Source organism: Mya arenaria, chromosome 3, assembly GCF_026914265.1.
Source record: "Mya arenaria isolate MELC-2E11 chromosome 3, ASM2691426v1".
NCBI classification, from domain to species: Eukaryota; Metazoa; Mollusca; class Bivalvia; order Myida; family Myidae; genus Mya; species Mya arenaria.
The window spans coordinates 66,834,383-66,859,565 of NC_069124.1; the positions used below are offsets into that span (position 1 = coordinate 66,834,383).

The 25,183-nt window shown below is 35.0% G+C and overlaps 1 protein-coding gene across 1 annotated transcript; it reads left to right on the forward strand.

Annotated features, from left to right (window-relative positions):
• Window positions 1-2,431: 2,431 nt before the first annotated feature.
• On the forward strand, window positions 2,432-24,088 carry LOC128228249 (sushi domain-containing protein 2-like). Its single transcript, XM_052939435.1, has 21 exons — window positions 2,432-2,576; window positions 8,403-8,530; window positions 8,735-9,103; window positions 9,348-9,446; window positions 10,026-10,194; window positions 10,413-10,522; window positions 10,767-10,908; window positions 11,123-11,304; window positions 12,046-12,209; window positions 12,606-12,723; window positions 15,700-15,869; window positions 16,130-16,398; window positions 16,582-16,722; window positions 17,068-17,256; window positions 17,504-17,640; window positions 18,349-18,463; window positions 19,606-19,759; window positions 20,079-20,161; window positions 20,389-20,574; window positions 21,940-22,054; window positions 23,259-24,088. The coding sequence occupies exons 1-21, from the start codon at window positions 2,507-2,509 to the stop codon at window positions 23,356-23,358; spliced, it is 3,210 nt and encodes a 1,069-aa protein (XP_052795395.1). The 5' UTR covers window positions 2,432-2,506; the 3' UTR covers window positions 23,359-24,088.
• The last annotated feature ends 1,095 nt before the right edge of the window (window positions 24,089-25,183 follow it).

A 25,183-nucleotide genomic window follows, 5' to 3' on the forward strand; every position in this document is an offset into this window, starting at 1 on the left:
GTGGCATATGTGATCGATCACTTTAGTACCTTATTCACCAGTAACGTTTTATCCAGGATTCCAGAGTGGCATATGTGATCGATCACTTTAGTACCTTATTCACCAGTAACGTTTTATCCTGGATTCCAGAGTGGCATATGGGATCGACCACTTTAGTACCTTATTCACCAGTAACGTTTTATCCAGGATTCCAGAGTGGCATATGTGATCGATCACTTTAGTACCTTATTCACCAGTAACGTTTTATCCTGGATTCCAGAGTGGCATATGGGATCGACCACTTTAGTACCTTATTCACCAGTAACGTTTTATCCAGGATTCCAGAGTGGCATATGGGATCGACCACTTTAGTACCTTATTCACCAGTAACGTTTTATCCAGGATACCAGAGTGGCATATGTGATCGATCACTTTAGTACCTTATTCACCAGTAACGTTTTATCCAGGATTCCAGAGTGGCATATGGGATCGACCACTTTAGTACCTTATTCACCAGTAACGTTTTATCCAGGATTCCAGAGTGGCATATGGGATCGATCACTTTAGTACCTTATTCACCAGTAACGTTTTATCCAGGATTCCAGAGTGGCATATGGGATCGATCACTTTAGTACCTTATTCACCAGTAACGTTTTATCCAGGATTCCAGAGTGGCATATGGGATCGACCACTTTAGTACCTTATTCACCAGTAACGTTTTATCCAGGATTCCAGAGTGGCATATGTGATCGATACCGTTTTCACCAGTAACGTTTTATCCAGGATTCCAGAGTGGCATATGGGATCGACCACTTTAGTACCTTATTCACCAGTAACGTTTTATCCAGGATACCAGAGTGGCATATGGGATCGATCACTTTAGTACCTTATTCACCAGTAACGTTTTATCCAGGATTCCAGAGTGGCATATGGGATCGACCACTTTAGTACCTTATTCACCAGTAACGTTTTATCCAGGATACCAGAGTGGCATATGGGATCGATCACTTTAGTACCTTATTCACCAGTAACGTTTTATCCAGGATTCCAGAGTGGCATATGAGATCGACCACTTTAGAACCTTATTCACCAGTAACGTTTTATCCAGGATACCAGAGTGGCATATGGGATCGATCACTTTAGTACCTTATTCACCAGTAACGTTTTATCCAGGATACCAGAGTGGCATATGGGATCGACCACTTTAGTACCTTATTCACCAGTAACGTTTTATCCAGGATTCCAGAGTGGCATATGGGATCGATACCGTTTTCACCAGTAACGTTTTATCCAGGATACCAGAGTGGCATATGGGATTGATCACTACAGTACCCTATACCAGAGATGCATAAGGGACCCGAGATTGATGACTTTAGTACCATAATCAACAAGAACTTTAAGCTAGGAGACACTAATTGCAAACGCACCACAAAGTGTTCACAAAAGAGCATCATAAACTGTAATAAATATCTTTTTAATTTTAATTAATAAGTCAAATAATTAATTGGTTAAAGTTCATGAAAAAAACTTCATTTAAACTCTAGTGTTGTTTTATTGAAGGTCTTTGTAAGAAGATCTTCATTTTCTTTACTTCACAAATCTTCAGTTGGAAGTTAAACTTATTTATTTAAAATTATTGAAAACAAGTTTTAAAACATCGGGCACAAATGTTATATGTCATTATGTATACTTAACATATCATGTTTTTTTACCATAGCTTTTTTAGCTGATAAACAAGATCCTGATTCCATCATATTACAATTTTTTATAGACATATGTTAAATGGTATATTGGCACAAAAAATCAAGTTATTGAATGTTTATTTTTGAGTCGTATAAAATAATGTGAAAGCGCTGTATATAATGCTGGAACTAAAAGTGTTAGCATAGTAATTTCTGAACAATTAAGTGTATATGGATAATGCACACAACAGTTCATCTTGCTTTGTTATCTCAAAGCAAAATCTGTGAGAGTTCAGCTTTAAAGTAGGAATCATTATTTTGTACTATTGCATGCTTGTATGATATTCAGTATTGGGAAAATTAGTATATTTATTGTGTTTGTATAATGAGTTTTCTCAACCATTAAAATATTCAATTTCTTTTGCATTGCCTTTACCTTACTTGTGATCAACCTAAATTATCTAATTGGTCATAATCATGGTCGTGGTATGTCCTATAAAATTATTTTTACCTTTTACACTTGTTTCCCTAGGAAAAATTGTACAGCATTAGCAGTTTCTATAGTTGGTAACATACCTATAGCCCATCCAAGGCAGTGCCTTATTTCATATTATGTACGTATATACCTTAAAAGATAACGTTTCACAACTTATGATTGGACAACATGCATAATTATACCGCGATATTTCATAGGTTAATTATCGTCTCTAGACAACTTATCAATTTTTTTTGACTTCTCAAAATGTTAGTTATGTGTGTCATCAGATTAACAAAAGTCCACATAGTTTAAAGGCTGTGCAAATATTTCGTAGGCGTTATCGCTGATCAAGCGTTTTAAACTCAAAATGGCGCTTTTGACAGGGTATTTTATTGCGGGATTTTTTATAATTAATGTCGCAATTACAACTATTCAGGGTAAGAACGTTTCATTTTTATATACGTTTAATTTTTATGACAAGTATTTGAATTGGTTACCTATTTCAGTTTAATATTACATATTTATACTGATTACTGCAGAAGTCTCTTCTCTGTTACATGATATTACATACTAGCATTTTGATATATAAATTTAAATTATAAAATCATGTTTTGATGAATTTTCAAATAAAAAGTTAAAACAGTGATTTGTCTGAAGTTAATGATATTATAATGTTTGAGTGAATATACCAAACATTTTGTTTAAGGTTTTCCTGAACAAGAGCTTACTGCGTTTGACCATTTTGTGATTTCAAATTCATATGTATTTATATATATTGATTGAAATTAATTAAAAAAATATTTTTTATCGATATATTTGCAAGGATGGACGAATTTTTATGGTGATCATATATACTATGTCAAATAATATTAATCAACATTATACATTGACGTTCATTTGTTTGCGTTGCGATAAATAGCTGTCCATTAGTTTGATTTCGAAGATACCATCAGGTATGTGATGGATGTCAGCTGAAACCGCATTTATCAATCTCTAGTTGCACAATGTGCGTCCTTATATTAAAGCTGCACTCTCACACATATACCGTTTTTTAAACTTTTTTTTATTTTTTGTCTTGGAAAGAGCATTTTCTTGCGTTAATATCTGCAAACCAATGATAAAAGATTACTGACAAAAGATCAGATCGCAGAGTTTCATATTTCCGTTTGAAAATTAATGGTTTATGGCTTAAACTAACGGTTTAAGAAAAATATATACAACATCAATTTTTGAACTTTAATATAAAACTGCGATCTAATGTTTTGTCAGCAGTCTTATATAACTGGTTTCCATGCATATTCGCAAAAATTTGCTCGTTCCAAGACAAAAAATAAAGAAGTTGTCAAAACGTTCAATCTGTGAGAGTGCAGCTTTAGACTGAATGTATTGGTATTGCACAATTATACAGAATATGTTGGTTTCTCTAACAAATATGGACATGTTTAAGTAGTTTGAAGGTATATTACCATGTTTGCAGAACAATTAGGTAAATACCAATAAAACACGTTTTTTTTAGTTTTTGAAGGTCTGCCCGCGTCCATCTTCATGTATTTAAAAGATGAGATGGAACTGACTGCAATTCCCAGTAAAATTCAAATATTAGAGGATATGAAGGAATGGAGTAAAATAATTATGCGATACATAAGCTCTTTGCGAAAACAAGTATACCCGTGTGTTCGGTGTGAAGCAGCAATACTTGGATGGGTTTGAGCCAGTACTTAGTTCACCATTTCGATGACGCGTTCACGATTTGGAGCGGCGACATTCCGCACGCGAAGCGCACGCTTACCCACTTTGGGCTGTCCTATCGTGTTATCTATGCTCTATAGCGTAATAATAGTAGTGTTAACAACTGATTACCCTCCGTTAGATTACACCGAAACGGAGCACCTCGACAATTTTCCATCGATAACATCCTCGGATATTATGTCAAAATTATTTCCGCTGCAAGCAGATCGCGTAGTAATTTCAATTTAGCAGTTTATTAGCAGTTCATATTTATAGGAAAAACGACAGAAACAAGAAAAGTAGTCGAAAGTTTAAACACTAACCCAGTAAGTTAAACTTATTTTTACAACGATTATGAAACACGCTTTTGCAACTTAATCAATCTCGTTGGCAAGATGTTGCGCGAGATTGTGGTCTTGTGTTATGGGGGGAATCGGAGTACCCGGAGGAAACCCACTTGTCCGACCACAAACCAAACTCACATGCGCCCATGCCGGAAATCGAATCCGGGTCGCCTAGGTGAAAAGCGAGTGCACCAACCAATGCGCTAACCGGAGAACCAACCGATAAAGTCCGTTCAATGGCACAGGGTCAACACCAAAGACGTAAAACACAAAAACAAACAATCACAAACCAGAAGGCATGGAAAAACAGCACAAAACTCCACAAGCAACACACACTATATATAACATATACAACTGGGGCGTTTGTCAAGGATTGTTAGGTACGCCTTTGAACGGTCAGTAAAATAAAATTAAGGCCGTAAGACTTTACTTTTAATGATCTTTGTATTTATTCAATAATGCACTTCACTGGAAGTCTATTTGAGTTTAGCAATGCAAAAATAGAAAATGCCGAGGTGTTCCGGTTGGATCGCGCCGTGACGAAATTGAATTTTTTTCTCCCTTAATATGAGAATCACAACAGCAAACTAGATCATTATACATTAAAACAAGGTTTAGTGGTCAACATTTTCTCTTGTTAAATGAGAAGTCAGTATTTCGTAAATCAGCAGTTAACCTTTATTGATTTAAAGCATGTGAAGCGACAAACATAAACAGCGGCTGGCCCATTCAGTAGGAAACTTACACAAGAAAATGCAGACCACTAAAAAGCTACTTGTGTAAGTTTGTACTAACGCATAGCATCAAACCACTTAATGTTTAATGTTTAAGTACATACCCAAAGCCTTTGACCATTACTTAATGATTTTAGGAGTATGACAGTTTTACACAGAAAGTTCTTTGCATTGACATCAATCAGTGCGGGCCTCCATTTTTCAAAAAAAAAATAATCGTAGGTTCAGAGATAATAAGATAATATTTTCCAGACTACAGTTATTATACATACTATGAAGATGTTTATATATCTCCTTTCACTAGGTCGTTATTCAACTTTCCTATGCAGACGACATGTTCAAAAGTTAACAGCCATTTGTCAAAACACTATGAGATAAAATTCTGTATCAGACACCTACTGTTTCCGATACCAGCACAGAAAACCCCATTTACGCGTTTACAGTGACTGTTTATAGCACGGAAGTTATCAGAAATATTATGAAGAGGTTTATTTATCTCTTTTCAGCAGGTCGTATTTCAAATCTCCTTTGTAGATGACATGATCAAATTTTATCAGCATTTCCCAAAACACTGAGAGATAATTAGTATTCTGTATCTGACATCGACAGTTTGCAATACAAGCTAAGAAAAACCCAGTTACGCTTCTGCACTGACAGTGTATAGCACAGACACTGAAGCTGGTCACTTTCCAGGTCCTGTGGCGTTTGATGAGGGGGATCAGCTCGTGTGAAGACCGTCTTTCTAACTTGTATCCGTCTGCGGTATAAAGATTGTTGTAGAAGTTCTCATACAGTTTGGTTTCAGCTATAATGAGCAGATCTGAAAGTAAATCATCAATAATTTAACGAGTTTCATGGAAAGTGTATCGTATGCTGTTAACATTAAGGTCGTTTAGTACAGGAGGTGTATCGTTTCATTTCTGAGAGCTTTGAAATTGTCAAATAAATCAGAAGGGTCACTGTCTCGTGCTGCAATTTAAAACAGAATCATTAGTCAAAGGAATTATGTTGTCCGCTGTGGTGTCCTTGCCAGGTTGCAGCATGTCATCTTCAGGATCTGGAATTACAAGTTATGTTTAATTAAAATAAAAAAAATATAAAATATAAACATTAAAACTTACATCTTACTGTCCCAGCTCAAATTGTGAAGTTATGCCACTGTTGTTTCATTCAAGGGATCTATACACATTAATTGAGACATACAATTGTAATGGGTAGAAAAAATAAAAATATAAACATAAAAACTTACATCTTACTGTTCCCAGCTCAAACTGTGAAGTTGTGCCACTGTTGTTTCATTCAAGGGATCTATAAACATTAATTGAGACATAAAATTGTAATGGGTAGAAAAATAAAAATATAAACATAAAAACTTACATCTTACTGTTCCCAGCTCAAACTGTGAAGTTGTGCCACTGTTGTTTCATTCAAGGGGTCTATAAACATTAATTCAGACATAAAATTGTAATGGGTAGATAAGATGCTCTGTTTTGCAAATATTAAGAATTTGATGATATACTAGTAGGCTACTCTGTTAAAATGATGACGGTTAAGTTTGGAGAAAGTTGGTAGTTGGCAATTTGTATATCCATTTACCTACTAGTTGGTGGTAAGTCATTCGAATATTCAACCACCTTCTTATTGCCAGTTGGGGAATCAAATAATCAACTACATAATAGTTAGATGCTGATGTTCATTTTTAGCTACTCAAACATTTCCAGTTGGTTATTTGCGAATTGGTGATACTGATTTTGTTTGATAGTTAAATATTTTGCATGTACACAGAAATATCTTTGTGTGACTCACTGTTTTATATGAGTGTTGTTCTACGTTCGCCATTTGGATATTCAGAGATTTCCAGTTGAGTATTCGCGAATATCCAACTACCAACCAACTAAAATATCACAGAAATATTCGGAATCTATTCTCTTTATGCGCAATATTTAATACAGGTGGATTTATTTTGCTTCAATGGCCAGATGACGCAGTCCAACGACCCCAAGTGGCTTTGTTTTCTTTTTGGCAAACATACTATTATTTTGATTTTTAAATTAATACATTTTTTTTTTGCTTTATTTTAACATAAGATTTAAGAGATTTTAAATCAAAAGTAATTTATGTGTAAAAACATACCAGGTAGCGATTGCAAAGTTTCACCCATTTTGCAGTTAATGTTTTCAAGAAGTAGCATGTTTGCATATTAAGCTTACATCGTTATTTCATATTTTTCAAATCGTTCTTTGGAGTTGACGTTTTGCTGATTTCAAAAAGCAGGAAACTATATGATAAATTCAAATTTGACCATTAAGCAAATATATAAGTTATATTGCTGTACCTTTATGTATTTTTAAGTCCCTTTTGAAAAGAAAATTTCACAGAAAATAAGAAATGTATCAAAAATATATAAAAAAAACATATAAAAATGTTGATGTCAAAAATTAATATCACTCGCTTCAGTAATAAAAGTTTTATTCTAACAATGGTTTCGATGAGTTTATTATTGATTACATCAGTCCATTCAGTTATAAAATTTAAAGAACATGTCAGAATTATTTAGATTACACCATTTGAAGAGTTTATTTACCAAATTGATGTGAACATTTGCCATGGTGTGACTGCTATTGTCTTTCTCAGGATTGCCTTTTAATGTTTGATTTAAACTTTTTATCTATGAATCTAAGACTATATATTTATTGAATGTCATAAATGTATCACACTGAATGTTTGATCTGCAACATTTTCTGAAAATACATAATTAAACTCAAGAATACCACCCCCAAGTAAAACTAGAACTGTACAAGATTCTGTACAGATATATATGATTGTTGGTTCAAAAAAAGGATACGTTAGATTTGTTGTCAATTTTATGTTCTAAGTAGCATCTTCCTCTCATGACACGTTTGACTAGAATCTTCCTCTCATGACACGTTTGACTAGAATCTTCATCTAATGACACGATTACACTAGAATCTTCATCTAATGACACGATTACACTAGAATTTTCATATAATGACACGATTACACTAGAATCTTCATCTAATGACACGATTACACTAGAACCTTCATCTAATGACACGATTACACTAGAATCTTCATCTAATGACACGATTACACTAGAATCTTCATCTAATGACACGATTACACTAGAATCTTCATCTAATGACACGATTACACTAGAATCTTCATCTAATGCAACGGTAAAACGAGAATCTTCATCTAATGAAAAGATGAATCTAATGACTCGATTACACTAGAATCTTCATCTAATGAAACGATAAAACTAGAATTTTCATCTAATGAAAATATAAAACAACACTCTTTATCTAATGACAAGATTATACTAGAATGAATCGTTTTCTAACGACACGATTAGACTACAACCTATTCTACCGCGTGTTTAACGGCTTGCAGCAACATTAGTCTTGTTTACTAATGTATTGAATTATATATATTTCAGGAGCATCACCATTATACAATTTCAACTCCGCAACAGTGAACGAAATAAACCCAGGAGAGGGGGGTAAACACATAGTCACAACTTTTACACCCATCATCTACCAGGGAAGATCATTCTCTTCAGTAGTAGTAAGTTGTTGTTTATCATTACAAACTTTTAGGCCAGTACAAAAGTTATACTACACTGTTTAAATTAAACTATGGTCATCTTTTTCTTGGACCATCACATGTATAGAGTTTCCAGATTGGAATGACACTTATTTTAAAACATGATGGCATTCAAGCTCTCCACCATCTTTACTTTTCATAAACTAAAATTTCGTCACATTGCAGATAACCAATAATGGTTTAGTAGCGTTCACGGAAGATGTCCGACAGGTGGACTATGCCACCCAGGACTGGAGCGTTTCAAATGTCTCACCATATATCGACATTCCGTTCATCGCACCATACTACCATAATGGACAGAGTGTGCAGACACTTGCGGACTACACGGGGCATATTCGGTACCAGGAGTTCCAGTATGGCACTCAAAATCAGACACTGCGAGCCCTGGGTCGTTATTGTATTAGCCAGGTGGTTGGAACCAGCGAGTTTGTCCCCACTTGGGGGATGATAGTGACCTGGGTTAACGTCACAAGCACAGACATAATCAATGGCAATAAACCAAAATGCGAGGGGACGTTTTCACAACCTTGCCCGGTAAATCCCTGTCTCATCATTGGATGTGTTGGTGAAACTTTTGACATTTTATCTCAGTAACTGGTTTTTCCCAAATTCAGGCCTTTGGTTTTATACACATGTACTGAATTTTTGAAAAAGTCTCTGTAAAATTCATTGACTGATTTCTTGATTTCATATACATGTGGTATTTTTTAGAAAGTCTGTGTAATAATTCCTTGAATCAACTTATTTATGTGGAGTTTTACCTGTATATATGTTTCAGATGAACACTTTCCAACTGGTGTTGCTCACTGATGGCACCGAGTCTTATTCGATTCTGAACTATGATAAAATGGAGATGAAACCATCGAAATATTCACAGGTCGATTTTTAGCCCACTTGTTAACACTCTTGATCATGTATTTTATTTCAATTAGCAGTTTTTAAACCTTAAACTTGAATTAAACTACTCAGAATACGTTAAAGTCAGAATATTACTACCCCGCTTCATGTTGTTTAAAGGTAATTAAATGTTTCTAAAAAAATCCAGCGACCTGATTCCAACATTATCTAACAAAGCTTCTTACATCAACTCACAGCATTGCTTATCTTTGAGTTAATAAGTCAAAATGTATTTCTGAGAATGTTTTTTGAATTTGGGTCAAGAATAAAGCTTTATAAGTCTTACTCCTATTGTATTATGTTTGTATAAATTGTAAAAATAGGGCAATGCAACGGAAAATACAAATTAATACTTACCATAATTAGGGTTATCTTTTTTCGTAAAAAGGAAAGGGACAGACATTTGTAAGAAAAATCACCTACCTGGAATAATCATAATGGCAGTAACCTTGCGCAACAGTTTGAAAAAATAGATCACAGAATTGTTTATAAAATTTAAAGTGATTTTCTTTTAAATTGTCCAAATTAATCTGTGAATCTGTGTATCCATTGTTTGCAGGCAGGGTTTAATGGTGGATCAGGCATGGGCTGGATGGATGTTTTGTCTCGCAGTGTAGGCTTGACTCGCTTAAACCATTACCAGAGCAGTGACACAATGGGCAGATATGTGTTCAGAATCTCTGACGGGAATATTGTGCGTGCCGGATGTTCAACTGAGAACACCTATAGTATGTATTCGCTTGGGAAATATTAAACGACTATACCAGAATCCTCTTATCTCTTTTTTGCTTTGGATAGTCATTGCTTTGACAGTTTGAATAGGAAAACAGTGTGTGGCCTTAATTGCAATGTGTATTATATCAAATATTTGGTGGCCTTAGTATAATATGTGATTTTTTATACAATGACAAACATTTTAGCTCCAATTTTGTTGCGTGTATTGCAGGTGGTTTGAGCATCTACCCCCAGTTTGGTGGCATGTTTGGGGGGAAGATGATCGATGTCTCCGGCCCGTGTTTCCAGGCCAACCAGAGATATAGGTGCTACTTCGGAGAGGTAAACACTTGTCATAAGAACATTTGATATGATAAAATATATTCTGATGGAATATTATATTTAAGTACAAATCTTGAAAATGTAAACATTTGCCTCGACATATGGCATGTTTGATCAGTTGAACAAATACTGCCAACTTTTCAAAGTATAAGGCTTATGTGACATTAGAAATACCAATTAACGAACTCATATTATTTTCATCTTTCATCTATTAATATTTGTCTACCATAATGATCTACTATAGATCGGTAATGACATATACAGTGATGCGACGCACGTCAGCCAGACCAGGGTTCGATGTCCTATTCCTAAACTGTACCAAAGGGGCAGAATCACACTCACACTGCAAACATCTTCTAGATCGTACAATACAACCATCACCATTGGTGAGAAATGATACCCGTTGGTTTAAGCATTTCGTTTTAAAATCTTGCTTTGAACTATGTTTAAGGAATTAGTTCCTGGACGCAACTAACATGTTTTGTTTAAATGCACTTTACATACTAAGATTAAGATTTTGAATATTCCAACATATAAAACATCATTTCCATTATTTATTACAATTTATCATCAAACTTACTTGTTTGGGTCATATTGTAGTATTTCCTGGCCGTATCCCAAGCAATGAACATATTGCCACATCTGCCAGCAAGACAGACATGGCGTGGTTAGACACCAGCCCCTCCAGCCTCACCCTCACCTGGCACCCGGAGATGCTCAGTAACAACTCATACGACAAGGTCGATGTGAATTTAATTGGCTATAAGGAGGAAGGTGGGAAGGTGGGTTCAGACATTTTCAGTAAAGTCAATGATTGAACAATTTGGAAAAGCACTTGTTAAAAATTAAATCCATGCTTTGATATTTTAGTCCAAATCTGATTGTTTTGAATAGTTTCAAAATGTTTACCACATCGACCTGAAATCCAAAGCACATGGTACGCCTACCTACCCTCAAGACCAAGATCACACTTAAGGGTCACGGGACAGATTTTCGTGGCCACTTCATAACTCCCTCAATTTTGGAAGGATTCTAAAATAACTTCGTTGATGTACAAATGTTCGCCACATCGATGCATTATGAAGAGTACATGCCATTTACGTCCAAGGTTAAGGTCATAGTTTGGGGTCAAGATTTAAAAAGCCATATTTGGAACACGCATGCATATAATGATTTTCAAATAAGTTGGTACATATGTTCAACACATCAAAACAATACACTGATTTTTATGTACTCTACCGACTTATTACTTTTACATGTTTTTACACCCTTAATATCCAAGGAACACCATTGTTTGGGGAGTTTGTTTAATTATGAGATCTTATTTATCTCAATAGCTACCCAGTTTCGAGGCCAATTGACAAGACTTGGGACACACAATTCCACCAGCCAAGTCACATTCTTAATAATTTCACTAGCTAAGTAGCATTCTTAACTTAGCCCCCAAGATGACCAGTTTGTTGGGAATGCTTGTCAGCATAACACCTAACAAGCCCACTTTTTCACTTGTTATCATGTTTCAGGGAATGTACATCTTTTTGACCACTCTTGGGACAGACATTCAAGCCAGCCAGGGGACCTACACCATTAACCCCCAAGATCATCAGTGTATGGGGAGCTCGTGCCTGTATGAAATTGGGCTTCTAGAGGTCAAACTGAAGGGCAATGCTGTGCCCATGATGTACCAGTTAGTACATGCTAAAGATGTTGTCATGTTTAATTATAAATGGTTTATGTTAAAGAAAATCTAATTTGGGTGTACACCCATATATTGCTATTATGATACGCAATATAATTGCATTTCAGTTTAAAGAAGATTTCCAACGTTCTCAACGTATAAATGTCTTAAAAAACATGAAATTAATGACAATATAGCTTTTTAGAAAGGATAACGTCATTATACTAGTATTATATTATATGACCAGTGAAATACAAAGCTTAGGAGCATGACTTAACTTAAGAAATGACTTAAGATTTTTTTATTTATATCGGCGCTGGCTTAGATAACAGTTTGAGCTACATGTGTTTACCTATTGACTCATTGAAAAAAATGTTTGTATTAATGCATATCTGATAATGGCAGGTCACTGTCAAGCAAGGTTCTGCCTCTGGGTTGGTATGTGCAGAACTCAATGAAACAAAAGCATGGAAACAGCTGGCCCACGGAAATGTGTGTTAACTGGTACAATCAGGATAGAAAGGTGAGACAAGTGGTAGAAATACAGGGGTGAGACCGAGTCTGGTAGAGGAACAGAGGATTGGGTGTGTATGTGCATCCCTTGAGTGTTTAGCGACATCAACATAACTGGCTCAACCATTTGAGGTTGAACTGGTACAACAAAGACAAATGAGTGATGCGTAATTTTTCCCCATCCACGGTTAGACATTGAGTTTGCCATATCCGGCAGTCAGTCCATCAGTCCGTCAGTCTATCCTTTAGGTGAAAAACGATGTAGGCAATGACCTATTAAAGCTAAAATGGGTTCTGCTCAATAACTTAAGAACGCTTGCATCCAAGAAAATTTGGTATTCTAGTCGGTCATGATTATTGGTTTTAAGATCAGTAGGTTAAAGGTCAAGGTCGCGGTGACGTTTGAGTGAAAAAGAAAACGGTTTCCGCTCAATAACTTTAGAACGCTTGCACCCACAACCTCCTACTTGGTTTGCCAGTTGGTAATGACTTATAATTGACCCTATTGATTTTGTGATCAGCAGATGAAAGGTCATGGTTGCGGAGACCTTGAGCAGAACAATGGTTTCCGATCAATTATTAAAGAACGCTTGCACTCAGGAATTTCATATACAATACAAACTTCGTTTACATTTTCCAAGAATGATCAACAACACTTTCTTCTCTTCCGCATTTAGTTTATATATCTACATACATTTATACTATATGACATCTTTCAAACTATTGACTCGTTAAAGTTGAGAGCAAAATCTGAAATACTAATGACTTTTGGCATTTGGTATCATGCCAACTTCCAGCTTGAAAATAAGCACACTGTGATACTGCTTTTATATAACATATTGTTGATTCATGGTTTGAAATAGGAAGGGAAAAGCAAGTGCTACAGATTTCCACCTTTATTCCTTCCAGGGTTTGCCTCCTAGTGGTGGTACCGGGCGTCACAATATATAGATATTCACTTTCGTCAAAATTTGTCCATATGCCATATTTCTCATCCTTTCCATCTATCATCATTTCATTTGCTTTGCTGGTGTTTGGCCGGTCTGGCTGGATAGTTATTGTACATTGGTTACTAATAGGCCATCTAATAACCTTGTGTTAGGTCGTTATAGCTGGATAGTTATTTTTTTTTCTTTCTGTTCCTCCTTTTGGTATTGTTTTTTATAAAATAATGATTATTTCCCAGCTACGACCGCTCAATAACGGAGACAAGCGCTTTTTCAAAAAAGCAATCTCATGGGGTCTGCTAGAACGTGCATAACTCAATGTTTCTGAGCCATGGAAACAACTGTCCCATCCGTATACGAGCGAATGTGTGTCGACCAGTACAAGAGGGTCAGGAATGGGAAAACATGTTTGGGCAGTGTGTGTATAAAAATGGTCGTCGCAAGTTCAATCAATGTGGTTAAAATACTTGTAAAGGTGTGCTCCTTAATAAATTGAGCGAAAGAAGGAGTGCCCAGCGCTTGCCTACACTGTTCTGTGGATATTTATTAACCAAAGTCAAGGTGGTAATTTCTTGAGTTGAGTTGTTTATGTATGTTATCATATCATAAGTTGTGAAGCATGTGGACATCATTTTCTTTTCAAGTGGTATGGCTGAAGACAAAGCTGTGTCTAAAAATTTGAATTTCACATGAACCACAAATTTGTGCAATACATAGGGAATATCAAATCTAATTAAAAATGGGAGCAAACAAAGGAAAGATAGCCCCTCGAATCCTCATGCAACTGAATCTGAATATATGCCTTAATGAAACCTTCAATTAGAGTGAAACAATGTCACATGGGATCATAAACTAGATCTAATATTAAAAAAACTGTGAACACTCTAGAGGATGTTAGCAATATAGCTGGTCCAATCTTCTTCCGAAACTTTATCAGAATTTTTGCCTTGATGAAATACTTTATCAGTTTGGAATTTGGTAACTTTCGATCAAAAATTGGTAACTATGTCAGGAATGGTAGGAATATTTCGCCAACACGTGATTTCCATACAATATTTGTTGGCTTATGTGTTTGTTTGTTATTATTTATGACATTCTATGTAAGTATGCATACAAATGATCTGGTCTTGATTTCTCAAAACTCATTATGCGTGTTTCAGTTAGCCAAAATATATACCTAAGTTTGATTTTGATAAATAGAAATGATTTATTGTGATTATCATAAAAACATATTCCTATCAAAAGTCCTAAATCACCAAAAAATGAATATAATGCAGATTATCGAGAAAAAAAAGAAGTTAATTCCGTTTTAGGGACTGGAGAAGTTTCGAAACATTCGAGCCAGTGTCAATGGTTTATTTCTAATGTTTGCTTGTTCCTCTTACCTTTAACCTCGTGCTAACAATTTCTGGCAATTTCTTTGAATCATTGCTTATGCATGTTCAATAGATGAAGGCTTAATGCCACACAGCATAAAAGTATAATAGATATCACATGAATCGAGAACAAGGAGTTCGACCGATTGTATGACCGTGATTTGCTGTATGAAAATTATGATAATGATGATAATCATAAAGATGATGTTAATGATGACGAATATGATAATGAAGAAGGTTACTGCAGTATTAAACAAAATTAACATAGCAATTTGATATACATGTCTAACTTAAATATGATTAGAAGAATGGTTTTACGCTCATATATTGGATTTCTATCACACGATGCCATCCACAAGAGACCCACGTCTCACACTGATGAAGTTCGTGGTCAATGAAATGAACAAACGTAGGAACAAACCAAATATTTTTGTTATGGAATAGAGAAGCTATTGTGATGGAATTTATTAACATAATGTCATAATTCTGTTTATATTATAAGTTTAATTATACAAAGTTCTGTGTTTTAATCTAAATATAAAACAACCCTGCATGGTTAAAAAATAGTGCATGCTAGATACAGCAAACATTTCTCAACATAATATATTTATACAAAATGTGTAAGTCTTATATCAACAAATGACGCATTTCCCTCCTACCCAGGACATGAGCTGGCTGGACAACCTGCCTTACTGCCCGTGCTCGCTGTCCCAAGCCCTCTCAGACTTTGGGCGCTTTCAGCCTGATGTCGGGTGTAACCTCAACTCCCGCTCGCCCAAAAACTGTTTCTACCACGGGGCAGCCGTCCACTGTGTCCGGGCTGTACAACCTGTGTATGCATACAATTTTATGGAAACAACTAATATTTGCAAAATTATTTGAAACTGTTTTTTTTTTTGTTATTTGTTTACATTCATTAGAATTAGTTCAATTTGAAATATTTTATTTATCGTTTTTTGTTGTTTTCAATAACAACACTTATGCAAGCCATTCGTTCAAAGATTTTCTTTGGTAATTCTAATAATACTGTTCCAAAATTTTGGTTAAATAAAAAGATACTAGTGTGTTAATGTTAAGATCTGTTTTAACCAAGGAATGGTGCGGGTAATCAATGCTGCTACAGTAGTGCCGGCCTCCTGGTTTATGCCGCTGACACCTTCAAAGGGAGCACCCCTGACCGGGGCCATGACTGGGGTGCAGCCCCCTACCGCTCGCAAGGGTACGTCCCCTCCTTGTCACATTGGTTAGATGACATTATCACGCTCCACTACTGCTGCGTATGGACGGAATATAAGTCTTGCGATTATTACATGGATCAGAGGCCCACAAAGGATTGTGCAGGATACAACCCACCAGTACCTGGTAAATATAAGGTTGTTTTTTTCTTTTATGTCAGTCAGTTTAAGGATTTACTAATCCATATTGGGCCACAATAATATTATATGTGTGTGCATTTTGATGTTTTGTACTGATACGGAATAATTCCAATAATTCTTACTTCAACATTCTTATGTTTTTGTCTCATTGATTAACTATATTCCCCAGTAAGTGCCTATGGTCAGGGCCACATTAGTACATTCAGTGGTTTGAAGCACCGGATACGAGGGCCAGGAGACTATGTTCTGATGCAAGCCGGAAACACCATCATCCAGGGACGGTTTGAGAGGAACCCTTATCCCACTGAGAGTAAAATCTTTTATTTCGACCTTAATCTGTTTCTAATTTGTTAGCTTTTTACTCAATTGTTTTTCTGTTGAAGTTTCTACGAAACTTGAAAAATCAAATCATTACCAAAACGTAGATAAACTCCCATTGAATTTATGTTCGTTCCATGGAAAAGTTATAAGAAAATGTTCCATTGCAATTTATTCATTCACGAGCTTCGACTGGTAATAAGTATCATTGAGGAATAATTTTAAGCTCCAGCTTTAAACCAAAGTTGTATGTTTAATTTTTCAAAATATTGGAAATTTAATTCATCCTATAATATTTAGGCATATTTTAAGAAGAAAACCTGTTTCTGTCCCCCAGATGGTCAGAAAATCAACACAACTGTCACTTTAACTTCGGTGGCAGTCCAGGACGTGGGCACATCGGACCGTGTGGAGATCCAACTGTGTGGCCCCGAGTACAACCGCTCACAGAAGCGGCTGAATGTTCATGTGAACGGAGTCAATGCATGGTTTGATAATGGCCCCATGTTCTGGCAAGACTTCAAAGGTATTTTAAGAGTTTATCATCATGTGATGTTGTATATCTTTGTAAAAGCGTATGGCATGATGTCATGTTCATACCGTTTCTTTTTTATTATGGAAGTTTGAATTTTAAGCCTTTTTGTAGCCATTTTAAGGGATATTGCATTTTGATATACGTTACTTGTTGGCTTTTAAGATATCTTGGTTGTTATTGTATGGATATTTTGATTATTTTCACAAAAGGCTGATTAACTTGGCTGTTCCCTGTGCAGGTCTTGCTGTTGTGAACTCTGACCACACCCGTAATCTCCAGTCCAACTACACTGTCCTGCTGACCAATGGAATTGGGGTCCAGGTGGCTGAGGCTTCCAACACTCTCCAGCTCTTGATTTCTGTACCCCATACCTTTGTAAGTGGCACTGACAAACAGGTAACCCTTACCCCTGTAAGTGACTTTGGCATTCACGAACCTCATACCTTTGTAAGTGCTATTGATCTACTTGTACCTTATTATTTTGTAAATGGGCTGGACTAATAGATAACTTATACATTCTAAGTGACCTTGTCCTACATATAGCTCATAGCAAATTTTAGTGACCTTGTCATACATGTAATACATACTTCTGTAAGTGATCTTGATCTACATGTACCATATACCTTTGTAAGTGATTTTGATAATACATCTACTTCATACTTTTGTAAGTGGTCTTGACCTTTATGTACATTGCCTTTAGCCTTTTTTATATGGCCTTGACATGCTGCTTAAGTATTTTAAGGTATTTTATGCATGGTGTCTATTTAATTAAGCATCCTCATTGAATTTCTGGTACCCTAGCCTGTTTATCAATATTTCAAAAAGAATAATGACAGTCTGTAGCTCAAACCCGGGACCCTATGCTTGGAAGTTTGGTTCTCAGGCAGTTCAAATAACCAGAACAGATAACTTTTGTGAAACTCACTTTCATGACATGTATACTATTTTTTCTGCGAATGGAAAGAAAATATTGCAAATCAATATATGCTTTATGTTACAGAAGCATTTGCATCACACTTTTTTGAAAGACCGCATTTCAAAAAGAAATATGTTTTTAAAACATCATTTCACGTATCACTACAGGCCTCTGTCTCTGGGCTGTTTGGTGGTTTAAATGCAAGCATGTTCATGCCAAACGGGACGGTGACAGATGTGAGAAAGATGTCACCACAGGAAATACACACATTCCAAGTGGCTTGTATGTATATAACATTGTCTTGGTCATGTTTTCTTTAATATTGAAGTATTTGTAACCATCTTCCATTGTGGCTATTCAAGTATAAGTTCGAATGTCCAATCATGCTTTGTCAATCCAATATTTGTCTTTCATAAAACATTGCATATGATGATAATTAAAGAAGTCCAACATCAACACAAATTATTTATTTATGAAACAACGTTTCGGCCATTCGGCCTTCATCAGGTTGTATGTATATAATGAACAGGAAATGACGTCAACATCAAATGACGTCAACGTTGATAACGTCAAAATATCGCATACATTTTTGCGCAAAATAATGTCTTATAGGATCTAAAGAGATACAATTATACTGGTAAAATGCAATATAAATGCATAAACAAACATCAATAAACCAGTATAAACTATGCAACATTAAATAGGTTAAAACAGTTATAAACCAGATTAATTCTGTGATTTTTTTTAATTCTGCAAGAAGAATTAAAATAATATTTTTGAATTCATACCATTAGGAATGACTGTGCCAAGAATGTGCATCCATTTACTCTCCTTTAATAATCGTTTCCAATTGTTCTCAATTTTATCAATTGGCATAAAAGAAAAATCATTGATACTGTGGTCAGGAGCATTAAAATGTTCAGACACATTTGTATATGAATCTGGAAAATGCTTTATATCAAACTTATGACTGTTCATTCTCTGACTACATTTTTGTTGTGTCTGACCAACATATTGCTTTTTACATTTTTTGCAATTGATAACATATATAACACCTGTAGAAGAACAGGACAATTCATGATTTATCTTAAATTCTTTGCAAAAATATGTACTTGAAAATTTGTCATTTTCAAAAATAGTACAACAATGTGAACATCTGGATCTATTACATTTAGTAACGAACCCGTTAGTGACAACATTTGTAAGTTTAGAAAACATTGCATTAAGATTTGAATGACATTTTGTGTAACTAGCTCAAATGCTAGGTCACATATTAAAATACATATTAATTTTAAAATGCGCCAATTTTTAAAAAAGAATAGATGAACCATCAAACAAGCGCTTAATGCAAACTTCCTCTTCATCGTCTCTTCATCATCTTCATATTGTCTGATAATGGTTATTAAGATTGTTTTCTTGCACAGGGTCAGTGAATGATGAGAGGTCTAGCCTGTTCCAGAACTTCCTGCCAGCCAACCACTCCCTCCTAGGGCCAGTTGTCCTCTCCCCCACACCGCTGCCAAATATCGGCTCGGAATACACCTGCCAACAGGATAAGGAGTGTGATTTTGACTACAAGTAAGTTAGGTTCCAGCTTTATGTTAAAAGACTTAACGCTTGAGCGAAATTTAAAGTGCTCCATTCTTATCTTTATCTCATGTTTACTTTGTATTTAACACACCAGAAGGCTCATTGAGGGACTGTAGGCAATTTACAAATGTTCAAACCTATATGCCAAAATTGTTCTTATTTGTTTAAATTTATTCCATTGTTTATAAGATTTACTTAATTTCCTTATGATAAACTGTAAAGAAAGGCTCTTGAATGGATTGAATCTTTGACAAGGATAAGTCTTTAAAAGGAAAGAAAAATGCAGACCCGAGTTTTGCCATTTCAGGATGACTGGATCAAGGGCCATTGCTCAGAGTACTCGAGATGCTGCAGCGAGATTTGACGCTCTCAGCCAGAACCTACAACCTAGTAAGTAGACCTTTTTAGATATGGATCATTTGTTGGTTGTTCAAAAGCTTTCAAATTTAGTGCATTTTTTGAGAGCAGGCTTTTGAGTCAACCATAACTACCGAGGATAGGTATTTGATCTTAACCCTATGTATACAATGATGCTTTTTATTAGTTTCCGGTTCCATCATCAATGTCTTTCTAGTAATTCATATTCATAACAGTTATATTTATCATAACTACTCCAGTTAGGTCATGTGGTCTATTGGATGTGCCGCGGTCCAAGAAGAGCAACTACGGCTATACGGTGGGAACCACGACCAACATAACTGGCTGCAGGGTCGGGGAGCTACAGGGAACCAGCACATACACATGCACTGCGACCTCCAACACCACGCAGCAGTGGAAACCCGCTGTAGAAGCTGTCTGTTCTAGTAAGTGTCTAGGATTTATCCTGATGAAGTATACTAGTCAATCTTATATAGTCATATGTACACAATCAAATAGTCTTGGACATAAGGTGGGTACGGGAGCAAATCATGCCTTCAGTCATTTTGTTATTGAATAATAACATTCCCTGGGATCGAAAAGTTTGACTGTTAGTGCCTGAACCAAGTCTTGTTGTCGTGTTTATAACGAAATACACAAAGAAATGCTTTAACAAGTTAGATACAAGCATCAACATTGTATATTACCATCAACAACACTAAATGTGCCTATTATTGTAGGATGAAAAAGTTTATCAAAATTCTTGCAAAAAAAAACAAAAAATAAAAAAAAACTGTCTACTTTGTACGCATGTTTGCCTCTCTTTTTCAATGTTATTAGTTGAAAAAACCTTTCATTTTATATCATGTGGATGAATGGGGTTGCTGTTGTTTTGTTGTAATTTTGCTTCTCCATTTCAAGTTTCAATCTTATAATACTACATACTATTTTAATGTACAGATTTCTATGACAAGTTGTATCTTGAAAATATAATGGGCAAGTTGCGAAAAAATTATGTACATGTATTGGTATGAGTTACTTCACGTATGAATAAAGGTTGCAGTTGGAAGTTGTTGCAAATCAAATCTCTCTCTTGCCACATGGTGGCTCACTGACAGCTTTCCTTGTGAGTTTGTACATTTCATTACCATTGTTACAATGTGAGTATAAAATATATTTAAACTGGCGTAGTACTTACATTTTTCATGTGCCCTCAACAAGAGCGTGTCACTTGTAACTTGTACGTTCTACACAAACCGCTTTTTACCGGTAATGACGCAGCACTCAAGATATTACACATGTTTATATGCTAGAAGTCATTCGGAGCTCCTGGGCCATATTTATCGAAAACAACCTCGGACGTATTTAGACGGTTTACATACTCAAAAGGTGGTACGTTTAAGTCCGCTGGAAGTAGTTCGCGTAGTAATTTTATTTATCAATTAAACTTTGTGAATTAACTCTTGGGATTCTTAATTATGTTTGAAATAATACACTTCAATGGCAATCAATTTAAACTTAGATCAATAAATACAACTCTAAAACACTACATTTAATTAATGATATAATTCAAAATTTTACTAACTACTTCAACAGATGAACCGACATACATCCGAGGTTGTTTTCGATAAAAATGGCCGAGGAGTTCCGAATGGCTAGTAGTGTTTCAAAATATCTCTATTATCAAACATAAAAAAGAAGTGTTACATAAATGAATTGAAATAGCCACTTTACATTTCTGTTCCACGAGCGTACAAACCTCAATTACAGTTTTGCCCTCCTTTGTACCCTGCATGATGCCCATATTTCAGTATCAGTTGAAGATGCTGATATAGGATTGATAGTGGGTGTTGTTGTTGCTGTGGTGGTGGTGGTGATCGTAGCCATCGTTGTTGTCGTCGCTACCATAAAAAAGAGACGCAGTCAGTAAGTAAAGCTTTCAAGTTCTTTACAAAGTCAGTTATCAGTTAATCAAAAATGTTGTTTGATCTCTCTACCTAAAATATTTTATTAAAAGTAAATATAGATAAGAAAAATTGAAATATGTATATGCATTATAACGTTTGATATAAAAGCGCTATTTAATCATTCTCTGTCAGACTGTTCCAAGCACACGAATTCTTCGTGTTTATGCTTAAGCTATATTGATCATTTGAAATACTTCAAAATTAGAGCTGTTTTATCAACTTAAATGACACGTAATAATAGAAAACATGTTATTTTTAGGCTAAAAGCACTTATTTAAAACAGTTTATTTTTCTATCCAAAATCTTATTTGAGAAAATAAGAAATTGAGGAAAGATAAATGTAAACTTATGTATTTAGCTAAGGGATGATAAAACATATTTTTCAATGCATTGCTCTAGGTATTTCATGGTTTCCATGGTTAATAATCAGTCTTCTGTCTATAATATGAGGATCCAGTTTTTAAATATTCACAATAAAAAAGTATGGCTGCTTGAAACCGGATATTAGATCTCTTGTGGAGAATGCAAAACACGTCATTTGTAATTATATCGCATCTACTCTTATTAGAAATACCATGAAAATCACATGCCGTTAAAGTTAAATTATTTTTATGAGTGGATATAGATTTCATACTCAACTTCTGTCCAGTCTTTGCAATATCAGGATTTGAATACAAACATTCGCAAATGCACGATGACAAAATACTGGCGACATCAATGCAACGCTTCACATACACAATGAAAGGAAAAAATAAAGATGTGAGATCACTTACTGAACAATAAATGAAATGCAAAAAAGCTGACTGAGTGAAAAGGCATGCATTGCACAAATGCTCGTCTCATATAAATCATTTAAAAGTGGCGAAAAACACTTCCTGGTGGGTAAGGAAGAAAAAACAGTAAATCATTCAGTTGATGTGTGAGACCACTAAAAAACGAAGAAAGACTTTGATTGACTGACCATAGTGGGTGGAATGAAGCGTTGACCGGTAGAGAACAACTGTTCCTTTCTATATGTTGTACAATTTGTGCTAGCGTTTCCAGAATATTATAGATTAGAAGTAGAAACTTTTCTTGTTAATTCTCATAACAGCTTGTGTATCTTATTTGTGGAATAGGATTGTAAAGTAGTTTTATGAAAACATTGTGGTATATAATTGTAGAAAAAATAAGAAGAGTTCGGAGGAGGAGCATGAGCCAGAAGAAATTGAGGCGATGAAAAACGACTTGAAAAAAACAGACAATTGGAACACTTTAGAATAAATTGAAAATCTTTGATTATCAAAGTTAACCGATTTTTTATTACTATGTTGTTTGATGGAGTTGAGTTTGTGTTATGGCAGCAATTTTAAAGTCGTTGCTCTTGTGAAGATAACAATTTTTAAGAACCTTTGCACTTTTTCTATATCTTGTAGAACATTTCAGTTGTATCCATGTACTGAATTAATGCATGTAGAAGTTGATGTAGGAAAATGCATTATTCACATTTGCTCTGATGTTTTGAATCTTACAATAATCATCATTATTGAATTATGTTAATAACCTTTAAAAGTGTTTAAAATCGGTTGCCCTTTTGCATAAAATATTACTTATTAGCATGTAGAATATTATTGTACACCGATATGTATATGTTGAGATCCAATATATATCTGCTTGAGAATAAAGGTGTCAATAGTTTATCAATCAGTACTGTAAAACATCAAAATGTCTTAGTAGAAACTTGTAGATTCAACATTAATGTCATAGATAACAAATTACTAACTTATACTTATATAATATAATTTTGTCCACTCATTTCAAGAGTCTGTTGCTGCCATATTTTCATAAATGTATTTTATAATTAGATTTTTCGACTTTTTAGGCAAACCAACAACTCTAACCACCGTTTGGAACAAATTTATAATGGTAATTTGATAGCCTGACAAGCATTTTGAGACAAATTTCTCACAGTATGTAAAATATTGCACATTGTAAAATATATATCTTTGTATGACACTGTATTTCCTTTGACGTCGTGTAATCTTCGTTCATTTTCAGTTATTGAAGGTATCTTTGTTACTTCTTTTGTAAAAGCGCTCAAAATATTTCAACTTTCAATAGTTGTTGCCAACAGAGAACTGTTATAAAGCATTGATTTTAAAATGACTAGTCACCAGATGATACATTGCAAAAAATATAACACTAAATTGTCAAAAACTTACATAAAATTGATATCGTTTCGTACAACGCATTGAATCTTTTTAACTAATGTATCACATCGCTCACATGCATCTTTCTGAGTTTTTGCACATTTTTCTACATGTATTCTTAAATTCACAGTCAGTTTGAATAAACGTCGTTATATTTATCCTTACTAATCACGTGACATTCACATAATAAATATAAACACTTCATGGGTTCCCGGAAGAACGGACTCTGCAAGAAAGCGGAATACTTCTGCGAAACAACGTAGACACTGAGCCTGACAGATCAACATCGGTGATGAAATTGATCGATGGAAACTTGTGAAAGAGGTTTAATCTGGTGAAAATGACAACGAGTTGCTAAAACGCTTATTGGCAGTTAAGTGTGTTAAACGATCACAAGACTTGCAGGGTGTTCGGAAAAACGATTCCACGGGTTTTTAAACTGGGAAACCAATATACGCTAATTTTAAGCGGGTCAAAGCATGTAAAATTATGTAAGCACAAACAGCCTCATACACGCTCGCATTGACAATTCTAAGCTTGCTTAGGCAATACTGTTTTTGCCGATTTTGGGGCCATCTGGTGTCTAATAACCCCTTTAAAATTAACTTGCATAGCTTTATGATGGTGTTTGGAGTTAAATCATAGTTTACTTAAAACTGTACCATTTAAACTGCCATGTGATAATAACACTTTGAAATTATTCTATGCTGGAGTGAATAATTATTAGTTATATATTGATATCGTATCAGAACCTTTATATTACAATTCTTTAACAAATCAACATGAATGATATGACATGTTCCACTAAGATACATAGTTTTGCTGTGTTTCATGCAAAAAAACTTGACTAAGTTTAGAAAAGACCTTATATCACCTCTATTTGAAGATAAATACTCAGA